The 26,571-nt window shown below is 40.5% G+C and overlaps 1 protein-coding gene across 5 annotated transcripts in view; it reads left to right on the top strand.

Moving 5' to 3' along the window:
* Positions 1–26,571, top strand: part of ROBO2 (roundabout guidance receptor 2) — an 855,475-nt gene that overhangs the window by 709,142 nt on the left and 119,762 nt on the right. For all 5 annotated transcript variants that reach the window (XM_045002137.1, XM_045002139.1, XM_045002138.1 and 2 more), the window contains 3 exons: positions 10,841–10,965; positions 17,408–17,579; positions 24,213–24,418. In XM_045002137.1, coding sequence (XP_044858072.1) covers positions 10,841–10,965; positions 17,408–17,579; positions 24,213–24,418 — 503 coding nt within the window. The remainder of the gene's footprint in view (positions 1–10,840; positions 10,966–17,407; positions 17,580–24,212; positions 24,419–26,571) is intronic.

Genomic DNA, 26,571 nt, shown 5'->3' with positions numbered 1-26,571 from the left:
TGCATTTTCCAGATGAACAAATTAATATTTTCACACATTTTCATTTTTGCTGTCTTTCTTATGGCAATCACACATTAGAATAACTATGAAAAGCCATCACCAAAGTTGGAAGGAGCCAAAAAGATTCATCAATCCTACAAAAAAGTATCATTGGCCCAGTCTTCAAAAGTAACTGCTAAACTGTTTTGCCTGAGATGGAAAACTTAAAATTAAGTTAAAAAAGAAGAAAATCAACTATGTGTCTGATGCTTCTGTTTACCAGTCTTTTTTCCTGATCACTCAGTAAGTCACTTCAGATCAAAAACAGTACTCAGTTTTCAAATTAATTGCCTATATCCAGTTGAAAGTACAGTTCTTTGCATTTCAGTTCCATTGTAATAAGTCAAGCCAACTTGATTTATGATACGACTCAACTTCCCAGAAAAGAATGCATCAAGAAGTTGGATTTCATTTTCAGCTTGTATAAAAAATATCTAACTGCAATTAACTAAAAATGGAGAGTTCCTTCTAACATGGAGTAGGCAGATAATATAGATAAGTTGCCTACTTTCCATTTGCCATGTGTAATACTAATTAGATCCAATCTATTCAAATTTAAGTGAAATGTAACTTTTTGATGCATTGTACCCTGTTCTGGGAAGTTGTCACATCGTAAATCAACCTGGCACAACTTAATGGCGTATCTGAAATGTTGCAGCACAATACATCTGAAATGCATAGAACTGTATTTTAAACTAAGTTCACTTTGTGGTTTGAAATGTCTTTGGTTAGATGATAAGTGAAGAAGATATTTCTCTCTCTGCAGCAAACCCTTTATACTGTGAACGCTGTTATATTTGAGTGCCAGTCATGGAAATATCGCAGTTCACATTGGACTTTCAGGAATTATACATCATTATCAGAAATGCTGATTGTGAGATCCCACTTGCCAGGATTGTGCCATCTCTCGGTGGTAGAAATTCTGACATGTCTGCTGCTGTTGCCTGTAGAGATTTGGCGGTTAACCAAAGCAACAACAGACATTTTGCAGCTAGCGCTTCCCTAAATGGAAAGTGAGTGAGCTAGAATGATTCTTCATTATTTATTAACTGGCGAACACTTTAGACAGATCAGTGATGAAATCAGAAAATAGAATAAACCTAATCACAGGGCAACATACACATTTCCTTGGGTTTTAGTAAGAAAACAAAATACTGAGGCAGTTTGGCCAGGCAGTTGTTATCCTTTTTAGATCTACTGGCCAAACCTTCGTGTCCAGTTTTGTGCTGAGGCAAAAATTCCATTGCCTTTCAGGGAACTTTTGCCTGAGTGAGTGTTAAGTGAGGACTTGAGGATTTGGCCTTGCAACAGTATGGCATTTATGTGTCCAAACTGGATTTTGCTGTAACTTTATTGGCTAGTAGTGACATAGAGACCCAAATGGCTCAGGTAAGATTAGCACAGGGATCGGCAACCTTTGGCACACGGCTCTCCAGGGTAAACCCACTGGCAGGCCAGGCCAGTTTGTTTACCTGCCGTGACTGCAGGTTTGGCCAATCGTGGCTCCCACTGGCTGTGGTTCACCGCTGAAGGCCTATGGGGCTGCGGGAAGCAGCGTGAGCCGAGGGATGTGCTGGCTGCCACTTCCTGCAGCCCCCATTGGCCTGGAGCAGTGATCCGCAGCCAGTGGGAGCTGCGATTGGCCGAACCTGCGGATGTGGCAGGTAAACAAACTGGCCTGGCCTGCCAGGGGGCTTACTCTGGTGAGCTGCGTGCCAAAGGTTGCCGATCCCTTTCAGTTGAAGGAACAATAAGCTGACCACCAAACAGTAAAATACTGGACCACAAACTTCTCCACCTCAAAATCTCCCAAACTCATCTGTTTTCTCTGTTTAGGCTTCTACAAATATTTGCCAAATTTGTGCCAAAATCATGATGTACCATTACAGAGTCCCAGATTGATACAAGTACAAGTATTCATGGAGAGCTTCATTAGTGATTGTTGGACCCCACAAGGATTTATACTTTCTGCTTGGATCCACAATTTGGGATGCTTATTGTCTGCTGCTTATTTGAATTTAGCCAACTCCATTGTGGACATTGAAATCAATGGGAGTCTTTCCCCTGACTTCAGTGGGCTTTGAGTCAGTCTACACAAACTGGGGCTTGTCCACACAAACATGAAATTCACAGCAAGCTGGTGTATGAATCTACCATGCATTAGCCTTTCACAGACTAACTGTCTATATGGACCTTGGTTGTTAATGCACTTTGATCTGCTCTTATTTGACCTTCTCTCTGTTCCTTCAAAGAGCGAGTAGTTTGTGTGTGTTTCTCCAAAATTTTCAGAGGCTGTCTGCATTTTGAACCACATAAAATCACAGAACAAGATAAGAATAAGTATTTTATTATTTATGAACTTCAGACTCTGAAGTTAAATTGAAGATAAAAACAATTAGTCTTGGAATCAAGATGCTTCTGGTGTGATAATAGAAGTCTGATCTTTTCCAAATAATTCCTTTTGTTCTTATTATAAAATTCTAATGGTGGAAAAATCCATCCAAAATATCTGTTTGAGTTCCATCATCTATGCCTGGGGCTTTATTACCTTTTCTAGGTAAGAATCCCAGTCCAGTGTAAGACAGTATGCATCAGCTACCCTCTCCCCCATCTGAAGAAGAAAAATTGGGAGACAAATAATACATACAAACTCATCGTTATTCAGGAAACAAATTGTGCCCAGAAAATCCATGGAATTGCTTCAAAGTCAAGATGTACGACACAGGCTACTGACTGCAAGCATAGCTCCCTGTGCTAACCCAACACAGCTCCCCATCCAGGCAGAACAACAAGAGTATGGATATTCCAAACAACTCCATTAGTACTGACTGTGGTGCAGCGAGAGGATCTGCATAACAATACTAGTGGCTTCCCTACTCCAGCTTGGGACTATATCAAATCCAGTATCAGATTGGGAAATCCTCTTCATTTTAAAGCGAAACATTAATGAGATGGGTTCACCATCTCCTCCACCCTCCCTTGTTTCATGCTGAACAGAGTAACCAGTCAAAGATATTTGGGTTAATAATAAATCCGCAGTGTCATCCCTTCAGTTCTCCGTTATGTCTCCAAAGTGAGGGCTTCATCTGTGATCATATCGTGGTTGACGGTGATTATGTTTCACAAGAAGCGGTGAATAGAGTCACTGTCAACCAGCTCTGTATTCCTGAGAAAATACAGCTGCCTCAGCCAATGTATCCAATATTTAATACTTCACTCTCAGCTTATATGTTGTTAGTCTGTATCTGCCCATTTCCTCTACTCACAACAATAGAGCTCAAAGAGACCATTCTCCCTCAACTAGTCTCCTGGATTGCCATATCCCCAGCTCATAGCAGCATTGTTTGACACTCTCCGCCTTGTAATGGACACAGTGCAACAGCCCGATCCTTAAATAGATATTTCAGTCTCCTTTTAGAAATATGTGACATAAACCTCCAAAAATGCCGATGCAATCCACACACAATGGTGGGTGAGAACCCAGTTTATTTCCCTCCCAACAATTCCTATGCCACCCTCAAAAGTGCTCTCATCTCCCTGAAATGGGACAGTCAACATCCTTCCCAATCCCATTATCACCAAAACCAGAGGGCAGGTTTAATCACAGTACAACCCTCCAGGAAAGCAGTCATCAAAAATAATTAGTACTATTCCATAAATCCTCCCTATTTCCTTTGTTCTCCCCCACTTTCCATATCATAATCCCAATTTCAACCTCAATCTAAATATATAGAAAAAGAGGTTGGGAATGCCCATCACCATAGTATCTGAGTGGCCTTACATATATTTGTTTTAATAGGTAATGGACTCCATGCAACAGGAATTGGCTCTGCTCACTTTCCTAAACATTTAGACTCTTACTTGAACTGCCTGACTCCAAGCTTTGCACACTGCGAAGAGCTACAAAAGGATCTCTCAAAACTGGGTGACGGGGCAACAAAACGGCAAATGAAATTCAGTGTTGATAAATGCAAAGTAATGCACATTGGAAACCATAATCCTAACTATACATATCAAATAATGGGAGTCTAAATTAGCTGTTACCACTCAAGAAAGAGATCTTGGAGTCATTGTGGATAGTTCTCTGCAAACATCCACTCAATGTGCAGCATCAGTCAAAAAAGCAAACAGAATGTTGGGAATCATTAAGAAAGGGATAGATAATAAAACAGAAAATATCATATTGCCTCTATATAAATCCATGGTATGCTCACATCTTGAATACTGCATGCAGATGTGGTCACCCCATCTCAAAAAAGATATATTGGAATTGGAAAAGATTCAGAAAAGGGCAACAAAAATGGCTAGGGATATGGAACGGCTGCCATATGAGGAGAGATTAATAAAACTGGGACTTTTCAGCTTGGAAAAGAGTCGACTAAGGGGAGATATGATAGAGGTCTATAAAATCATGACTGGTGTGGAGAAAGTAAATAAGGAAGTGTTATTTACTCCTTCTCAGAATACAAGAACTAATGAAATTAATAGGGATCAGGTTTAAAATAAACAAAAGGAAGTATTTTTTCACACAATGCACAGTCAACCTGTGGAACTCCTTGCCAGAGAATGTTGTGAAGGCCAAGACTATAACAGGGTTCAAAAAAGAACTAGATAAATTCATAGAGGATAGGTCCATCAATGGCTATTATCCAGCATGGTCAGAGATGGTGTCTGTAGCCTCTGTTTGCCAAAAGCTAGGAATGGGCAACAGGGGATGGATCACTTGATGATTACCAGTTCTGTTCATTTCCCCTGGGGCACCTGGCATTGGCCACTGTCAGAAGACAGGATACTGGGCTAGATGGACCTTTGGTCTGACCCAGTATGGCCGTTCTTATGTACCTATATGGAGCTAGAGAATCCTGCCATCCTTCAGGAAAACACCTCCATGTGGATGTGAGTCTTGTCATGTGACCTACAAATTCCAAAGCCCATCCACTGACAATGTCATGATCTCCCCACCAACAACATGTGCACCTAAATCCACTGAAATATTCATAATGAATGCCACTAGTGTCCTGGGAGTTGGACAAAGAAGTGGTCACTGAGAGCCAGATCCAAACCCACTGTGGGCTCTACTGATGAAGATCAGGACTTTGAATTGGACGCAGACCTAGACAGACATCCAGTGGAAAGCGCAGTTATGATATGTCCTTACCAGACCATCCTGTGCTGCAGCATGTTGTATGAGACATAACCTCGAGGAGGCCTTCATATGTCATCTTTGATACAGCACGTTTCAATGGCTTGTCCTGGGAGTGCTGATAGGAATGAGTCGCTATAATTTGGTGATAATTTGATGGAAAAGACTGCAATGTTTTGACCAGTCGTCCTGTAGACAGAAAAAAATAATAATTTTGCCACTGCTACATCTAGAAGTTCAGTAGCAGTGCTTGTAGGCTGTGGCATCACTTTGACAGCTTTGTTGAACCAGATGCTCTCAGCTGAGGGAGTGGTCAGGGACCATTTCTTTAGAATGTACCTGTCAATTAGCAGCACCTGTTTTGCCCAGAATGAGCCTCTCACCTGCTGCAGTTCTATATCTCCATTTCACCCAGTTAGAGGAGTATCAGGGAAATTTATCCTGGTCAAGTGTACGAAGAGTCATCTTATTCTTCAGCGTCATCTAATCCCTACTTCCAAATAAATAAAAAAAGACGATGATGACAGTTAGTAATAATATTACCTAATAGAAGAGCAGATCTGATCTTTGTAGCTGTGTAGTACATCTCAGCAGTTAATGGAACTTTCAATGTTGGGTAGAGGCTAAGCACACAACCCATATTGTATGGGTTATGAAAATGATGCATCTTAAAGGTGAAAAGATTTTAGAAATTAAACTTTCATGCCACTTGCAGACCATAAATTAATAAAGTGCAACTGGAAAAAGGCCTTCAGAATGAATTTGTTTTTGATCTCACAGCCTGAAGGCACATATGTTCCATCATGAATTAGAGATTTCATTTGATACACCATTTCCTTTTGAGGTAAACGTGTTAATAAATCATTGAAGTTTCAGTTGAGCTCCTATTTTTAGAACTTAAAGGTATCCAAAGTAATTTTCATGCTGTATGTCACTGACCATGAATATATAATAGCTGAAATTAGATGTTATGAAATCATTAATTCAAATTGTACTCTACAAATAGTAAGTGAATACATTTTAATTATAAATAAGTCCTTTTAATTTTGTTACTGTCACGCTTCTCTTGTGAAAGTTAATTTCATCGGGAGCCTGATCCAAACTCCATCAAAGTCAGTGGAAAGTCCCCCTTTGGATCAGGGCCTAGATGTTATGGTGTATTTAAAAATTCTTATCTAAGTATGCATAATTAACAAATTAATTAGGTTGTCACCATTTGATGCATTATTTGGTGGACTATGTACAATGAGTTAGGTTTGCATAGTAGATCCTAGTGGACAACTGTGGACATAACTCTCTCAACGGTACTATTTGCACTGATTTTATTTCAGTTTTAGTTTCCGATAGTGATTATAGTATAGTATAGTATATTTTACTACAGAATTTACTTTTAATTAAAATCAAAGTATATAATATATAGACCTAAGGGCACCTAGTTTGGGGCCGTTGTCAGTGAGGAGGTAATGACAATACAAGTCCCTTATGATCATTGATTACTGCTAGTACACAGCACCTCTTAGGAGAAGGCCAATAATTCTATTGTGATATTACTTCCTATAGGGTCACTACACTTTTTACTATGAAATTGTACATTTTACCTTGATAATTCGCCTGAGCTCCTGCCCTCTACAATTCATATTCTGCCACATTTCGTATAAGGTGACTAGCATTCAGCTGGGAGGAATGAAATAATCAGTCAAAATTTTCTACAGCCGATGCTTTATAAGCCCCATGTGACTCAGCATAGCCTTAGAATTCAGTAACACCCCTGGGTGGAAAAATGAATGGCTTGCAATCTATCCCAATGGGCTCATTCTGCTAGCTATTAGGCTATGATAAATGCTGAGGAATTCCTTTGAAATACTTTGCAATATTCATTGCTTCCCCCCCCCCCTTATTAAGGCTCTTTAACACATAAGCACAGGCTACCTTTTATATACGTTTATTAATATAGCATAAAGAAATCATTCACTCGGGCATGAAAAGATCCAGAAAGACAGGGTGCAACAGAATGCCACCATTAGCATCTTGAATTAACATACCAATACTCACAACTGCATCTTCGCTATCTTCATTTTAATTCATGCCGTAGAATACCATCCTGTGCTGTAAAAACAACGCTGAACATGATGTGATTAACCTTAGGGTCCCCCAGACCCTCATCTCAAAGCCCACTCGTACATGGCCTGTGCTTTCTATTCATGTTCAACCATCTGATTTCCATATAATCCTACTCGCCCTCACAAGCTGCTATTAGCATAACAGAGCTTTAGCATGACATTGATTGAAGCCAGTGCTTGCTGAATGCAGTATCAAAGCATAATTTGCCAGAAATCAAATCTAATTTACAGTGAACCATATTAAAATTTCTCAAAACACTGTTTCAAGAAAACTGTCCTAAGCCTCTAATCTTAATTCTTCTTCTTTATATTCTTGTCTAGTTCTCTGGAATTCAGGCAATATACTTTGTTTTAGAGCCACTGTCTTTGACTTGCGCATGTCAATTAAACAAGAGTTTTTCCACTCCATTTCCCCAACCCTGTTAATGTTACAGCTGAAACAGTGAAGGGTATTTGGTTGATGGGCAAAACTCTTGGTTTATTACATCACAACAGGTTCTTTGGACAGGTTTCCTAATGTGTTGGGTTTTTAGGTAAGTGCAACAATGTGTTATAGCAGTGCCTGCTAGGGCTGAAATGAGTTTATCTGATTAACATTTGTTTTAAGGCTTTAAAACTTATGGTCCAATGGCCAGGGCACTGAAGGGGGAGCTGAGAGACCAAGCTTCTGGTCCCAGCTCTGCCACTGACCTGCTGACATTAAGCAAGTCACTTAACTGCTCTGTCCCTCAGTTGCCTAATCTGTAAAATGGGAATAACAGTGACTACCCATCTTTGGAAACTGCTTCTATATCTGCCCCCTTTCCAATAAGTTCAAAAAAGCCCTAGAGTCATCTGAAAGAGGACAAGATTGAACCAGTCCCTGCTTTAAGGCACACCCTGCACTCTGTAAAAGTAGTAGTGCTACCACTTTGATGCCCTGAAGGTGACACTCCACCAGAATTCCTCCTGTTGTAAGTGCTAAATTTTATTATCGAGTCTCAATTATGGTTGGGAAGCCTGGCTTGGTAGGTAAATCTGTTCTAGTATTGTGAAGTCATGGTTTTCATCCGGTGAACACCATTAAAATCCAAAGTTCCCTATTAACAGAGCTGCAGTTCCACACTGCAGTGCATTGGCACAAATTGGGGCACTCTTTGATTTCCCTATAAAAAGATCCATCACATCCTGTAGAGAGGTTACCCTGTATAGGGACATTGGAAAAGTAGGGTTTAGTCATTTTAGATGCTTTTCTTATGTTCCCTAAAAGTATAGTATAAAATAGATTAGCTAAAAGTTGACTGGAGGGGATGGTTTTGTGCTCTAATGACGAGTACCAGATCAAGGCATAGATACTATAGGCCAACTCCTGATGTCATGTGATTACCTCAAAACCTCATCATTTATTTATTGATATTTTTAAATTATATTTCTAGCCCTCATAACTGCAGAGAAAAGCTTGGAAACGTGAGCATAATCAGTGCAACAATGTCTGCCTGAGTCTGCAGAAAGCCTGAAATGCTTGCTGTGAGGGTGTGAGCTGCCCTATTCATCTCAATGCATGACATGCTGTGGTGGCCTTTTCAGTACCACTCTAGAGAGGACTTTGTTTATGGCTCAATAAGAATAGCACAGAAAGCCCACCCCTCCCACTCAAGCAGGTACCCCAGCAGCAGGGGTGTAAATACTAACCCCCATCTCCCACAATTAGCACTCCTGCCACTCATTAATGAAGACAAGCCCTTTGCTTCTTCCAAGTGTTGGGGGACTTCTTCTGATGCTCCTGGAGATGAAAGTCCACAATGATGTGTGAGGGTGTTTCAGATTAATCTGGAAAAACCTGCCTGTGGTGTGTAGACATTATGGCACTTTTTGTAGAGCGAGGGTTTGCTTTCCCTGGCTATTCATCACGTTGCTGCTCTTGCACCCTGAAATCATTGCATGAATGTGCATTGGGTAGAGAGAAGTATGGTGGGGAGAGAATCATGCTGCAGCTAAGGGCTCTAGAAGGCTGTAAGCTGAGTTGAGAGTCTAGGGGCTGTACACCAAAACAGTACCATCGCTGTCAATACAGAGGCCACTCAGAGATGACTGATGGAAGTTGAGGGAAATTCCAAGGCACAACCTCAATCTCTCCCTCTACCCCTTTCGAATAGCTAGCAACTTGCTGGGCACTAACAGGATACGCAAACTGCATTCCTCAGTGGGAGCTGGAAAAGTCACACTCAGGAGTATGAGAGAGAAGGGGAGGCTCCTTATGCTGCTCTGCACCCAGCACATAAACAGAGCAGCTGGCAATATTTGAAGTATGTTCTAGGATCCTTTGGGAGAGACCCTTTGGAAATGTAAAATACTGTGAATCCAATCATAAAATGCCTAAGGAATCCACCAGTTATTTTCAAAGTGGGGAGATTTTGCTTGCCATGCATTTTAAGTGTGTCACTTCCTTTATTCCCCCATGCTTATCATTCCTAAATTCAGCTGCCGTGTTTTCACCTTCCTCCTCCATTCTATTTTCATCACCGCCCATCTCCACATCATCGTTTCTCTTTCACTCATTTACTCTCCACTCCTTTCACCAGCCCTTCCTCCCCTTCCTATGCTCCCCTTTCCCCTGGTAAATTCACACTACACTGCTCCATTCTCCATTGCCTTCAACTGCTCACTTCTGACATTTCCCCTGGTCTTGGTCTTCCATGTATCTCCTCCCTCACCACCAACTGCAGCCCTCCCTGCCAACTCTCACATCTCTTTGGCATCACAATCTTCCCCTTGTCCCTTCTTTCCCCATTTACTCTCCCCTTTCCTCTTTCTGTTCTGTCTGGGAAGCCTGCTCCTTCTCAACATAGATCACTGCCATCCACAGACTTTTAGCTCCTGCTGCCGTCATCTCCTTGCACTCATTGAAACCTGGACAATATCTCACACTGCCACTCTCCTTCATAGCTACTTCTCCTTCCCACACACTTTCTGCTCCCACTCATCCCTAAAGGACCATAGGGGAGGCATTGGACTTCTCCTCTCCTGCCTCTGTCACTTCCAGACCCCTCCCTTCCCATTCATTTTTAAAAGTGTGATGAGAGGGACTGAAAAGGATGTTGGGGACATGCCAGTTCCATACCCTGGGGCTCACCACAACAAAGTACAGTTGCCTCTAGATTTAAGGCACAACAGTGAGCTCTCTAAAGTGCAGATGGTATGGGAGTATCAGTATTGGTCCAGGGGAGGCTTGAGAACAAGGTTAGAACATAACCAGCTTGTGCACCATAAAGGGCCGTTTGTTGCCCCTCAGCTTTTATTGACATCAGAGCTTAAACAAATATGTGTGATTGTAATGCTTTCCTTCTTACAGCTGATGGAGGTCATACATGGAGATGCTTTCTTTTCTGTCTCTCTCTCTTTTTTTTCCCTGTATTTACTAATTGTGTATGTACTAATTAATGAATGTCCTCTGGCATGAAAATGCATCTACATAATGCTGTCTTTTCCCTTTGATATTATTCATCCATTCTTTGAGAAATCTCCCTCAATTTTACATCATTTTTTCCTTACATTGTAGCTCCCCCGCAGTTTGTGATAAGGCCACGAGACCAGATTGTAGCCCAGGGAAGAACAGTGACCTTTCCCTGTGAAACTAAAGGAAATCCCCAGCCTGCTGTTTTTTGGCAAAAGGAAGGCAGCCAGGTGAGTCTAAACCCTTCATCTGAAAGCTTACCTCTTTTCTGAAATTGCACATTATTCAGTATTTTAAGTCACTTAATTAACTCACTGTCTTTCACATGCTCTGTGCACCTTATAAAGAGATCTTGTCTGCTTCATTACACTCCATAAATGTCCTTTAATAATGTTGTTGTTGATGCACATTTGTATTGTGACACGCCCAGAGGCCAACCAGGGTGGGGTCCCATTGTGCTAAGTGTTGTACAGACATACAGAAAATCCCAGTCTGTATCCCTAAAAAGTTTTCAGTCTGAAACACAAGACAACAGGTGGATGGGATAAATATGGTATGGAGCGAAGGAGACAGGGTAACAAAAATAAGAGGATGTACACAATTTTTACCCAATCAGGGGCAGTAATTACAACAGGGCACCTGTGTTGTCATAATCAGGTAGTTATAGATCTAACTGCCTGATTTGCACTGACGTGTGCCACAGTGCATGCAAATGCAGGTTTTGAGCATGCAGCTGTTTGCCTCCATAAAACTGGCATGCACAATTTCCGAGACTCATTTTGGAAAAATTTCCCCTGGGTATTTAGTGTCATTTTAATGACTGAGTTTCTGACACCACCCAGGGCCAATAATGATTTCCTTAGCTTTAGATTTGAATGTGGTGCTGTCACCGATAAATCTTTGTGTAAATTTTCAATGTTGCTGCTTTGCCAAGACTAGTTATTTCAGAAGACAGGCTGTCTCACTGTCTGGATGGTTTTCCTTTTGGTGGGTAAAGTTTGGATGTTGCAAACCACGGCCCAGATTCTCTCCTGAACATGAGCTCTACTAAGGGCAGGAGAGGAGAGCATCAGGGAGCTGGCTGTTGTTACATCCATGTGAGATACATTGCACTGGTGGAATTCTCTGCTGCCCATTTGTGGATAGTTACTTGCACTTTGTGGTACCTGAATTGTACAAATGGCCTAGATCTAAATAGAGACTGTAGCCCTGGATATTAATATAATTTTTCTCCTGGAGTCAACTGGATATATTTTCATCTGTTACCCTTCTCCCAGGTGGTTAATGGTAGTTAGAAGGACCAGATTCAATGTGTCATGAGTCCCTTTTGGAGAATATTAAAATTAACTTTAGCCCCCACCTAGAATTCTGGGGAAAATAAATAAATCCTCTTCCTGTTGCCCTAAGCAGGCGGAACTTCATTACCACCACCACCCCCAAGCACTCAGGTTATGTCTACACTTATGGCATCATGTACAGTACGTACACTGCACTCCCACCTAGCACGGGTATAAATAGCAGTGTAGACGGCGAGGCATGGCTTAGGCAAATAAAGACATGCCAGAACCCTAGGGTATGTACCCTACGCAGTTCTTTTCACGCACAAGCAATATCTCCCCCATATACACTGTCCCACTGCATACCCATTGCTGGAGCCTTTCCCCACTACAGGGAAGCTACACACTATAGTGTGGATGCAGCCTGTTTTTCACTGTGGCATATAGCTACACTTGTCCTACATGCTACCACCAAGGCATTATTTTTATAGGGACATAGATTCTTGGAAAATGCAGCAATCCAGTAATATTCAAATAAAGATTAAAGCAATCAGGAAACCTGCAGTGTAATCCATTCAAATCCCTCCCACCAGTCTCAGTGAATTCCCAGTAGCCCTAGGCAAGAGTTCTCTGATCACATCACTCCACCCACGACAAAACTTGCTCTTGGTTTGGGTCAGTGAATATTAGTAGCCCAGCATTCTCTGCAGATCTGTTTCTGGGCCTGTTAAAGCTGCTTGTCTAGTCCCACCATGAGCTGCCACCACCTGACCTCATTGAAGTCCCATCAGCTTAGTCACCATCTAATTGTGCCTTTATAACAAGAAAGTGAGTTAAGAATGGAGAAAGTCTGCATCCTGTATAAAAGCTCATCTTCTTAGAATGTTAGAATGTGGGCTGGTATGGCTGTGCACCAAGGTGTCCAAAGACATCTTTATTACTGCACATATTAATTGAGGCCCCAGTTGTGCAGTCAGAAGATCTACATGAGTGGAGCCTCGGACCTGTGCAAAGGTTTACCCACATGGAGCCACAATGAAATTAATGGAGCACTGCATGGGGCGCAACGGTCTAATTACAGGATCAAGACCAGACTCAATATCCTATGTTCTCTGGGTTTGTGCAGCTACAGGAGTACATGCGTGTGCAATTGTTAAGTTGTTTAAGTTGATTCTTCACTCAATTTTATTAATTTGATTATGCGACATGTAAGGAAGTTCAGATCTAACCATCAAATACGTGGTTCTGATTCTTGCAAGGTGCAGGATTGTGGCCTCACTAAGGAGCAAATTGTTCCAGGAGGAAAATATAATAGCATTTTGAAATTAAACCAGGAAATGCTGATGTGCTAGCAAACATTTCAAAAACCCTTCTTGTAGAGGGTTTTAATAACATGGTAATGTTTATGTAAAGTGGGCTTATAGTGTCACGCTTGAATCTAATAAAGTGGACATCCATCATGTTGTAATAAAGAGAAGAGCTTCTAATTAAAGTAGGGCATCATTTGCAGGATTAAAGTCATTTAGTGTAATTGAAAAGTGTTAATACTCTATTTTATCCTCTTCCGTTGGTATCACTTCAAGGGTAAAAACATTTTAAGGTGAAAATGTGTCTTCTGTCTTTAATTGAATGTTATTACCTACTGATTGTACCATGTTGAAGCTGTTTAATTACAAACCTGGAAAATTAATTACAATATTGAGAACCAGATCCCGTAGGGTTAGAATGTTCTTTTTTGGCAAATAAAGGCAACATAAAATTGATATCTTGATGTTTATAATCAAACCTTGAAACATAGCTCAATGTGATTCATTATACCCGCATGTTCTTAATTGAGCAACAATGAAACAACACAGGTTAACCAGGTTAATGTTACCATCCTAATATAAACTTTCCAGGTTTGAAATAAGACACTGTTCCATTAAATAGCAAAGTCTCCACTTACTGTATTTTATCATCGAAATGAAGAGTACAATACTTTGGCCACACCTAAGGTTAACATGTGAGGACACTGTATCTCTGAATGTTTACTCCTTGCCATTTGGACTTGCAATGTTTTCTTTGTCTCCGAGGGAATGTCTACACTGCATTTAAAATCCTGTGGTTGGCACATGCCAGCTGACTTAGGCTCCCACGGCTCAGGCTAAGAAGCTATTTAATTGTGGTGTAGTCGTTCAGGTTCAGCCTGCAGCCCAAGATCAGGGACTCTTGCACCTTGCAGGTTCCTAGAGCCCAGGCTCCAGGCCAAGCCAGGATGTGTACGCTGCAATTAAACAGCCTCTTAGCCTGAGCCAGGCGGACCCGAGTCAGCTGGCACGGTTGGGCCAGACACAGATTTTTAATTGCACTGTAGACATACCCTTTGTCAAGAAACTATTTTCCTTGCAATGCTGCTGTTAGTGTTTATTGTAATACTGTGTAGAGCTAGTCAAGCTAGCCCATTCCAGTGATTACAGGGAATTCTTCATCCTGGACCTGTTCCTCCATCCTGTTTCACTAAGCACAGCCAGCTGGAAGGGAGGGGAATAGTTCCCTCTGGAACAATCCTTGTGCCAACTTGTGCATCAGCAGCTGATCCTTTGTATTTGGTAGCCTTTCCCCCCAAAGCTTAACAGCAGCACTCCAATGAAATGCAGCAGCTTAAGGCAGTGAATTTACTCTTACTAGTCTCTAGTTCCTAAACACTGTGGGCAAAATTAATCCCCGGTGTAACTCCATTACAGTCAATGGACATAAAGCCATTGAAGTCAGTGGAGTTATGCCAGGGATGACTGTGGCCCTCTGTGGGCCAGCATGTCACCATTAGGCCTGAATGAGCGAACAGTTTAACTGAATCCACTTACTTTATTTTAAATTCTTTTAAATTTACTCTGCGGTCAATTTATGGCAATTTATAATCCATGGGGTCTGATTCTCAAGGGTGCTGAGCCTCATCAATTCCCACTGAAGCGTAGAATTCACTGGGGCCCAAGGCCCGTCAGTATCTGGCCCATGCTGAAGAATCAAAGAAGGATGGTCGCATAATCGGAAATTAATATTTTGAATGCAACAGTGAAAATTATTATAAACCCTGATTTGTACTACCTCGTGTTGCCGTCTACAAATCGTCAAGATGGATGATGAGTGGCTCCAAAACTCGGCCTCATCAAAATTCTCACACAAGTGGGCTTTTATGCTCATTCTTCATTCAGCGTTTGCTTACACTACAGATCCTTGACCAATATAGCTATTCCAGCAGAGCCCCCTAATGTAGACACAGCATAAGCCGGCAGAAAGAGTTCTGCTGGCATTGTTACACCACCTCCCTGAATGACATTAGCTAAACCGACAGAAGCACTTTTCTGTTGGCACAGTTGCATCTACACTGCCGATAAAGCCATGTCAGGTAGGAGGTGTGATTTTTTTCCAAAACGACTCAGCATTAGCCTAACTTTGCTCCCATGGAAGTCAATGGTAAAACTCCCAATAGTTCCATTTGGAACAGTTTTAGTCAACACTCAAAGCTTTTAAAAATCCCATCCTGCATATTTAGGCAAACTTCGAAATCTTAACTGAACTTTTCCAAACTCCCATTATTAGAAAGCCAAACAAAACTACCTTACCCTAAAGTAGTGCTTTTCAAACTATGGAGCGGGCCTCTCAAAGGAGGCATGAGAATGTGAATGTGTCAAGCAAGGGGAGGCCTGAGCTGTGTGCTATTTTTTCTTTTAAGAGCTCGGGCTGTCAGTCCCAGGTGGCTGGGGCTTGTGCAAAAGGGTCATGCACATCCAGGAGGTGGGGGGATAGGATCCAGGGGACAGCCGGAGCCCCACCGCACAACCCCCAGGGTGACAGCTGGATCCCAAGCACTAGCTGGCTCCGGCTCTCCTTCCCTCACCTGGTAGCAGCAGGACTCCAGCTATCAGCGCTGGGGTGACAGAAGCAGCACAGAAGTAAGGGTGGCAATGGGGTGCTAAGTCTGCTGTGAAAAGTGATATTAGAAAATCACATTGCCACCCTCACTTCTGAGCTGCTGCCCGCACAGCACTACCCATAAAGCTGAGTGGCCAGCCAGCAGCCGCTGGTTTCCACTCTCCCTTCAGAGCTGGGCAGCAGTATACATACTTGTGAGGGGTAGGGGGAGAACATAAGCAACTATAGACACAAAGAAGGGGGGCACAATCAAATAAGTGTGAGACCCACTGCCCTAGAGTAATGACCCATAGCTAACCGTAGTGTTGCTGCAGTGTTTGGGTACGTCACTGGTGTTAACAATTGTAATATTTTTTATAGGGGTTGGTTCAGTGCTTGTTTTATTTAAGCTGGTTCATAAATCATGGTTCCATATCTCTTATGGAATTAGTTATTTCAGTCAGTTTTCCTCCTTTAGGTACTAACGTCTCATCATAACTCTTATAAACCCTCTCTCCCCGTCACTTTCACTAACCTGTCTTTCCCCAAGTGCTGTGTCTCACTCTTCTCAACCCTTCTTTCCTCGCATCAAAGCCACTGTCAAATGTTACCACTTTTCCCTGGAATATTTGTCCCCAGCTGCTAAAACCCTGGTTCCTTGATTATCATTTTGAATTGATTACTGAATCTCCTCCACTCTATTTTCCCCAGTTCTCATCTCTCCCCCTCCAGTCCATTAAAAGGGCTTCAGCTAAAATAACCCACCCCCAATATAAATGTGCCACCCTCTCCTCAAAACTATCATCTCCTTGCCAATTTTCACATCAAATTTATACTTCTTGTCCTCACCTTCAAGGTTCCACACTGTCTGCCTCTTGTCTACGTCTCAGTTTTAATTTCCTTCTACTCCTCCTTTCACCTCCCATGCTCTGCCAATCCCTCTTTCTTTATGATCCTTTTGTGTCCTCCTGCCACTTCTGCTTCTATGCCTTGTTCATGCTGCCCCCTTTGCCAAACAATCTCACTCTGCTCTTTCAGATCACTACTCATAATTCATTCCTTTTAGGTAGCTTTCTAATGTGCACTGTAGTGTTAGCTCTTCCTGATGTAACACCCAGCTATTTATGTTATTAAAATAAAGTTCAGAGTTACCAAGGTACATATGAAACAAAGTCAGAACTAATGAGATACATATGAAACAAATCACCCGCATGTATTTGTTGAAATCTTCTTCCAAACCTCAACCCCTACTGGCAACACAATTGTCTGTCATAATTTCTCAATGGTGCTGTGTCTAATTTAAACTGCAAGCTTCTCCAGGCAGGCAACATTATCTTATTATGTGTCTGTAAAGCCCTATGCACACCTGTGATATTATATAAACAGTAGTGTTTTTTTATTTGTGTTTTTGCATAATGCTTGTAAAGAAAATTATTGTGCCCTCGACTGAGGGAAAAGCAATGTTCTTGTATTTGCAGTGATGTGATTTGAATTGTCTCTACAGAATCTACTCTTTCCAAACCAGCCTCTCCAGCCCAACAGTAGATATTCAGTATCACCAACAGGCGACCTCACTATTACTAACATTCAACGATCTGATGCAGGCTACTACATCTGTCAGGCACTGACGGTTGCTGGGAGCATTTTAGCAAAAGCTCAACTGGAAGTTACTGATGGTGAGAAATCAGGATTTTTTTTTAAACCAATAGCACCAAAGAATTAAAATATAATTTGTAAATATAGACATGTCAGATAACGTAATTCATATTGGCAAACATGTAGGATTCTACAAATTATGAATAATGCAAAAAGGACCTTGGTGCAGAGTCTTCTCCATGAACACAAAAACATGGAATACAGGTTTGCACATTATATGAAATTTTGTACCTCTTTAAAACAATCAAAAGTGAAAAAGATACACCAGCTCAGAATATAATTTGTATTAAGGGACACTGTCCAATACAGTGGAACTGAAATTTAAGATGCCCATATCCTAATCCAGAATGAGCAATGCATGGTTTTGTGGTAAAGCATTGAATAGCAACTCAGGAAAACTCAGTTCAATTCCCAGCTCCACAACAGACTTCTTGTGTTACCTTAGGGAAGTCACTTTGAGACATATTGTCATCTCATGAAAATTGGAATAACTCCATTTAAATCTATGGAGCTATGTCTGTGCACATCAACTGAGGACCCTGGCCCTTAGTTTCTCTGTGTCTCAAATCCCCATTTGTAAACGGGCCCGTAATATTTCCTTACCCTCACCAGGAGTGTTTTAAGGATAATTAATATTTGTGCTGCGTTCAGATACTGCAGTGATAGGAATCTGACAGATTGACAAATACTACAACACAGTGTGATTTGTCACTAATCATTTCCACATTTTGTTTCAGGAAAATACCTTAAATGCATTCTTTCCTACATAGTACATATATCTCCTTTCATTTGAGCCCATGAATCCTGTTAACATCAGTATGAGTTCTGTTCATGGATCTAGGGCAGAATAGTGCCTTTATATTACTAGAGAAAATGGAGCTGAAATTCCTATTTGCCTAGCAGGTCATCGCATTCCCAGGCCTTATTATTCCCTATCTTAACCGACTCATTAAATATCTCCTGACAGACTTTGATGAATTTTTGCCGTTAAAACAGTTGTTACATGCACAGATCCACTATTACAGTTCCCTCAGAGACCTGCCTACATCATGAAAGTTTGAAAAGATGTCTAATTCTGAATAATCTGGCTTTTCACAAAAGCATATTCATCGCAAGTGACAGGTAGAGAGGTTCAGACACACGCTATAGAGGTTTGAGCATGAATTTGATGCCTTTTTTCCTGTTGTTTTCCAAAAGCTGTCTATATTTCTATGACAAGGAAAGATAATTTCTTCCTTATCCTTGCATCTTTACAAGCACACACTGCATTTCCTTAAAGTAGTTTCTAGGAGATTAAAGCCTAACCTTCGCTCTGTGACCTCTTTAAGTCTTCTCTTTCTCTTACTCTCTATGACAAAATGATGCATTTTCATACAATTCAAATTTACATGTAGATTAAAAGGTCATTTAAAATTAATGGAAAGGCAGTATTTTTTAATATCTGTCCACGGCGCTGTCTGATTCAATGCCATGGCTGTGATTGGAATAAATAGAACATACAAACATTGGCTGATAGGACATTGAGCTGTTAATGGTTGCACCTGCTGTTGCTGCAGAGATTTACTGCAACAGGGGCTGAAAGGAGCAAGTCAGGTTCAAGGGGATATCAGTGATGAAAAATTCTTCCTTTAGACAGACAAGGCCTCTGGTCCTTCTTAATCTTTATTTATTTCTCTGTATGAAAAAAGAAATCATAATTGACCTCTTCTGCATCTGCATCAGCTTATGCAGCCAGTCAACAGAAAAAGCTCATTAAGGTGTCCATGGCAAAAAGCAAACTCAGCTTGAACTAATTACATTCAAAGGTACTTAGCATTCTACATTCCTTAAGAAAGCATTCAATGGTGCCTGTATGACTAAAGGAATGAAAAACCTGCATTCTTCAAATATCTCCCAGAACCTCAAAGTCAGGACACTCACTGTAATATAATACAAGATTATTTTATAGAAATATGAATTCATTATTGAGTTGAGGGGTAGATGAAGGTCATGAAGAATGTGCAAATAGAGTATTTTGCAAGTGTGATTGTATAAATAAAGGTACCACTGTATCATAGATGCGTCTGACGAAGTGGGTATTCACCCACGAAAGCTTATGCTCCAATACATCTGTTAGTCTATAATGTTAGTCTTTGTCGCTTTTTACAGATCCAGACTATCACGGCTACCCCTCTGATACTAAATATTCTTTGTCAGCTCATGCTAAGTATAGGTTATAGAAGTTAATGTTTTTATCAGTAGAGAAATCTAATGTCAGGGTTTAAAAATATATTAAAATATAAACATTTCAAATATTAGCCATATATTTAAGCATTAGCTTTCCAGTTTTTGGCTGGTGATTTCAGTTTTACTTCATAGCCCAGAATTTTTCTGTTTGGTTAATGATTTAATAATAGTGGCAAGCCATCATTTTCATTTTGAACACAGTTTTGTTTGATCTCAGAGTAATTTGGATTCAATTGAAATTCCAATACAGAATGAAAACATATGTCATGTGCAGAAAAACAAGTGCTTAATTATACCATATATAGCAGTGTTTCAGTTGTTACATTTTTGCACTTAGACGTCTTCACTGGAAATATTTTTAACTCAAGTGTTCCTATGAGAAAAGATTACTTGCTGTGATGAAATGTGCTGAGTTGAGTGATAATTTTGTTGATTATGGACTGTGCTGAGAGCTTTCGATATATTTGAAATTCAAATCTTGTACTATCTTGAAAGATCATCACATAAATCCAGAGTCTAACTCACATCTAGAAAAGTAACATCATTCAAAAAAAAAATGAGACAGTCTTTGCAATCTTTCAAAAGCAAAGGTAAGCATGCAGCTCAGAGTCTTGTAACAGCAGGTCATGCAAATAAACTAAAAGCTTCCATTTAACTGTGTGTCTGTGTGATATAAAGAGAATAATTCACAATTAGTAATTTATTCCATAAATTTAGCCTCTTTTTGTGCACAGAATATTCAGAAGTAAATCTCAATTTCCCCTAATCAATTCATTATTCATAATTATTGATTGATCTTTTTGGCCACTGTGTATGTTTTTTTACTCTATGGATTAGTCACAAATAGTTCTCTGTGAGTATCCAGCTCTCTCTACTTGAAATTCAAGTTGTATTGCTTAGTTGTGACTAGTCAGATAAGGCACATGATCTTGTTTCCATCACTAGATTACATGCATATGTGAATGCTTGCAGATACTAATTTTAAATTCAGTTTTCATGAATGTGTGCACATACGACTTTGAAGTTCACTTTTCGTGAATATTCATACCAGTATAGCTCAATCACACACGTTTGTAGAAAATGAACACAAAAGGGTTTGTGCTTGGACAAAACAAATTCACCTAAAAATTAAAGCAACCATTCATGGATTTTTTACCGTATTTGTCCATCTTTGAGATAGATAGACCCTCAGACATATACAGACATCTTTCCAAAGCGCTGCTCAAGTGTTGGTTCCTGATTCACTGAGGGACCTATATCATGGGAATCCTGTTTATATATTTAAATAACTGACAAAAACAGGAGAATTTAGAAACATTTTACAGAAGATTTACAAGTCATAGAAGTGAAGACAATACAGTTGTTCACAGATCACTGGAAATCCTAAGTGTTCATTTAACCTTTAGCCTTAGTGTCATGGAAACCTGTAGTAGTCTTTCACCCATAACACCCTTGAAAATGAAGATTCCTTCTGGCCAGGAGACTTTCAATTACTTTATTGATCAAACCCATTTAAAAGATTATGAGCTACTCATTTGGGCAGTAAAAAAACTAATTAGATGCCAAAGAGCAATATCTAAAAAACAATAAGCTTTTAAAATACCTAGATTGCTACCCATAAAACAAGGCAATGAGTTGCTACAAATAACTAAAGACATATAGTTCTCAACCTAAGCAATTATATGTTTTCATTCTTTTAATCTATACCTACTCACCTAAAAAACTGAAAACTCATTGATCTGCATTAAATGTAAATGAAAACTTATGTGGCCTAGTTGTCACCTGGATATATTTTTGCTGTAGGTATAGTACTTTGATGGGCCATACACACATTTCTGTAATTACAGCATAAAATTGAGATTGAGTTTTTATTTCTTAAAATGACGGGGCAGTACTCTCTCTTCAACAGTTGTGTGTAACTGTGCTTAACCCTAACGAGATGTAAATATGTGTTTTGAGGTGAAAATACATCCCATTGTGTTTTTCTTGTGTCCTACTGGTACCTGTGTCATAGCTGAATTCAGTGTATGGTATTTCAGAATTTCCAAGGCAGTTTTCATTTCCCGTGACAAATGGTCAAAATTAGCTTTCAATGCACATTTTAAATTTCTAGTTACAATAAGTTTGTTGAAATCACAACCCAAGGTATTATTACAGCAAGTAGATTCATCATCCTTATTTCCCAGATTAAGAGAAGGTTTTAGGGTTGGTGTGATGTTACAGTTCCAAAAACAAACATTTTGAATAAAAAAACAAATGCTTACATTAGCCCTCCTCTTTCCTATATATTAAACAGTGTACCGAAAGCACTTTGGAGCCTTGACAATGCTGTGGGCTCATGTCTTGAACAGATCAACACAATGCAAGCCACATTTCTTTAAGACGCACTTAAATTTATTGTGGTTTCATTCAAAAGCATGTATATATACTAAATACGTTGGGCCAGATCCTCAGCTGGAGTAAACTGATGTAACTCAATTGACATCACTTGAGCTATGTGAACCTACACTAGCTCAGGAGCTAATTCTGTTTATCAGAATACTTTCATTCAGATGCCAGACATACTGTTCAGAGATTTAAAGTTATAACAGTATAGAAGCTAAACATCTGAGAACTGTTTCTCAATTCTGTTAGACTGCTGTTATGATGGTATAACTCCATTTCCATTAATGAAGAATCCAGCCCCTTGTTTATTTTACTCTCTCTCTCCATAAACAACTCTTATAGAAACAACAAAGCTATGTTTTTCTCCTTCACAGATGGCACGGAATAGGTTCATCAGAATTATTTCTGAAAAAAATTCTTGCAAGAAAATTTAACATGAGCATTTACCTCATCTTCACGATATCCCACTGGTAGCAGAATAAGGCTCAGGTGCAGCTAGGCACTCACTAGTTAAAAATCTTTTATGAACTATTTTAAGCATGCAAATGTAAAATATTAGGAGAATAATAACAGAGTTCATGGTTTCAAAAGGTGGTAACATGATTTGATAGGTAAACACACAGCTTGATTAAGTCTGAACTGTTCCTCACTGAAGAGCATGATGCAATCAGTTAGATCAGTTAGGGAAAGATTTTGTGTTGTTATTAAATGTTATTTCCTAATGATGAACATTTGCACACTGAACATGAATGGGAAACATGATCAAATGCACACTTCTAACTAACCGTTATGGTTGGTAGATAACTGTCTTAGCTTTTATCTAAGGCCCTGATTCAGGAGACCATCTGTTTTCAGGAAAGCATTTAAACATATGCTTAACTTTGATGCCAATGAGATTGAAACACCTGCTTAAACTTAAGCATGTGCTCTATGGTGCTGGAATAATTTGTATAGTGGGGGTGCTGAGAGCCATTGAATCAAAATGTAAACCCTATATTATGATATAAACCACTTTAAGCCAAAAGGCTCTGCTGCTATAGGCACCATCTTTCTGAGTTACCAGGGTGTGCTCAACCCCCCACTCTGCCCCAGGCCCTGCCCTCATTCCACCCTTTCCCCTAAGCCCTTACCCTGCCTCACCTCTTCCCATCCCTGCTCTGCCCTGCCCCGCCTCTTCCCGCCCTCACTCCACCCCCCCTCGAGTTCCCTCACTCCACTCCCAGCCCCCAGTGCCTCCTACCCACCGCTGAACAGGTGATTGCTGCGGATGGGAGGCACTGGGAGGGAGGGTGAGGAACTGATGCGGGGAGGTTGCTGGTGGATGTTGAGCACCCACTAGTTTTTTTCCATGGGTGTTCTAGCCTCGGAGCACTCATGCAGTCAGCACCTAGGGCTGCAGCACCCCCAGCATCTCTAGTTCCAGCACCTATGAATGTGCTTGAGTACTTTTTAGCTAATCTTAAGCAATGCCTACACTGCAATAAAAACCACCCGCGGCTGGCCTGTGTCTGGTTACTCCTGCTTGCAGGGCTCAGGCTGCAGGGCTCTAAAATAGCAGTGTAGATGTCTGGGCCCTGGGACCCTCCCCCCTCGCTGCGTCCCAGAGCTCAGGCTCGAGCCTGAATGTCTACACTGCAATTTGCATCAGCTGACGTGGGCCCGCCATGGGTGTTTTATTGCAGAGTAGACATACCCTTACGCAAATAAATGTGATAATCTTTCAATGTTTGTTAATAGCAAACTCACATCTAGGTACCATTTTATTGTAACTAAGGACAACCCTTTTAAATATGTCAATCAAACATCTCATTTGTTGGTGCATGAATGCATAGTGAGCATTGCAGAAATTAGCATTTTCAACCTCCCTGGATATCATATAGGATTTTCTTAAAATCTGTATTCTGTTATAGACTCATAGACTTTAAGGTCAGAAGGGACCATTATGATCATCTAGTCTGACCTCCTGCACAATACCAGATACTAACTGCTAAACATGATTTTTAAAAGTAGAGAGGTTCAGTAATTGTTGTGTTTTCATTTAGTTTTGACAGATAGGCCTCCACCCATCATTCTCCAAGGTCCAGCCAATCAGACGTTGGCAGTAGATGGGACAGCTTTGTTGAAGTGTAAGGCCACTGGCGACCCACTTCCTGTTATTAGCTGGTTAAAGGAAGGATTCATGTTCCTGGGCAGAGATCCTAGAACATCAATACAGGAGCAGGGGACCTTGCAGATTAAAAGTCTACGCGTGAGTACTAATACGAATGAATCTTTGTTGGGACTGGGTCATTACTGAGCTGGTGAGGAGCCCCCATCAAACAGTTAGGCGTCCTTATCTTCAAAGTTGACGTGTCCCTCCATTTAGAATAATGTCTTTCACCAGCAAGCTTTCATTGAGCAAAATTCTCTGCAAGAGAAATAAAGAAGGGAGATATGATTTAACGTTGCTGTAGAGGGTTCAGGTAACACATTAGGATACAGACCTAATGTGTTAGAACATAGTACCCAGCAGCAGGGGCTGGTCAAGCTTCACTCCATGCAGGAGATGGGAGGGAGGACTAGTCACCATCTCCATCTCATTTGATCCTGAGGCTGGATGCCAGTTCATTCAAAGTTGCAAGTCAGAGCAGCCTCATTTGTTCCAGCTGATAATTGTCTCCCTGGAGGTGTTACCGCAGCCAGGGATTCCTAGACTGCAGCCGGGCTTTGGCTACTCCCTCCCCTACCAGATCCACTACACAAGGGCCTGGGAGAAGGAGATACCCTGCAGCTGGCTACGCTGGTTCTGTCCTATGTGTATTGGTGTTTCCCCTGCTGCTTGGTTAGGGTAATATTTCATCCCTCTTTGGCACAGGGCATGGAACACTGTCTGGCCAGTGTGGTTTTGAGGTATGTGAAAATCAGATGCCCTGAATTTTAGAAGGGAGAAGAGACAAAATGAAAAGTTGTCAATATGAAATTTGATCTGAAATGAAATTCTGGTTCCCTTGATCGCCTCTCGTCAAACATTTTAAATGACTTTTTATCTAAAATAAAATAAAATAAAAACACTATATGTTTGAAGCATGTTTATTTTCCAAAGGGGATTTAGAATTTAATTAATAGGCCATTTTCTTATATAATTGGGTCCATTCCTGCAGCCTGTAGTCATGCCTGTGATCCTTACACATGCAGATTGGCACTCCTTTCTTAAATAAATGAGGACTGTGTTCAAAATCTGCTGTTTACAAGGCTTTATAAGAAAGCAAAAATAAAACAAAACAAAATAAATAACCCTGAATGAAGTGACAAAGTGTAGCTTTGTGTGCATACACAGGCTCAATTCTGGAATCAGATACATGTGGTGGATCTAAGTTATGCCAATTGCAGTGGTCCCAGCATGTACCGTGTGTTCCAACCTGTTCCTTCCCCACTCGGGGAATGCCCTCTATGGGAAGCGATAGGAGCCAGGTGGCATGGGGTAATCCTCAGTCGCTCATTTAAAGTAGCTTTCTGGCTACTTTATGCTGCTGTGCAGATCACGGATAGAGGATTGCTTCTTTGATATATCTATACTCTCACAGAATGGTTGGCATTCAAAAGGCAAAATTTACCAACAATTTAACATATTGATATCTGAGATAACACTATTATGTCTTATTTAGAGTACAAACAAAATCTGCTGTATCTTGTTGGTAAATGTTATCTTGCTAATGACAACCTTTGTGTAGATGTATGTATTTATGTATAATATATAAAGTATAGAGATACTCATTATAGATATCCAAATATATAATACATACGGTGCAGGAAGTAAATATAGTTATATTATACATTAATTGTTTAAAAATAATTTCAGAAATATTTAATTTCATCAGCACTAATGCTTATACTTAGTTTTATCATGAAAAAAAAAAGATAATCTGCAGAACTATAAAGAACAAGAAATGAGCAGCCGTTTAGTTTTCTGCCAACATCTCATCAGTGATCGTAAATGAATTGTTAACCTCCTTGGAACAAAATGGAATTTATTAAAAAATTTATGCTAGCTTTCCTTGAGTAAACAATTTATCCTCCCTCTCTGGGCTAAAGGCGGGCTTGGGCCATGAAGGTTAATGCATTTTTACTGTAGAGCTGGATTAAACAGTGCGGTTGAATAGTCAAGATTCCCCAGTAGTGTTAGAAAGCAGCAATTAAAGGTGGGAGCTTGGTGATTTCAAACAAACTTTCAGAGCATTGATGATGGGCTTCTGTGGAGTGTCCATGAGGCAGAAGCTCATGGGATGCCTGCCTGCATGCAGTTATACAAACAGTAAAATACTTGTTGAATCGTGCCAGCACATTAATGTCTTTGTTAGAGGCACATGATCTGTAAAGGAGAAAAGAAATACTGGCAGGGGGAAGGAAAATCTGGCATTAAGT

This window comes from Mauremys mutica, chromosome 1 (genome assembly GCF_020497125.1).
Source record: "Mauremys mutica isolate MM-2020 ecotype Southern chromosome 1, ASM2049712v1, whole genome shotgun sequence".
In the NCBI taxonomy this organism is placed as follows: domain Eukaryota; kingdom Metazoa; phylum Chordata; order Testudines; family Geoemydidae; genus Mauremys; species Mauremys mutica.
This window is presented reverse-complemented; position numbering and strand designations above follow the sequence as displayed.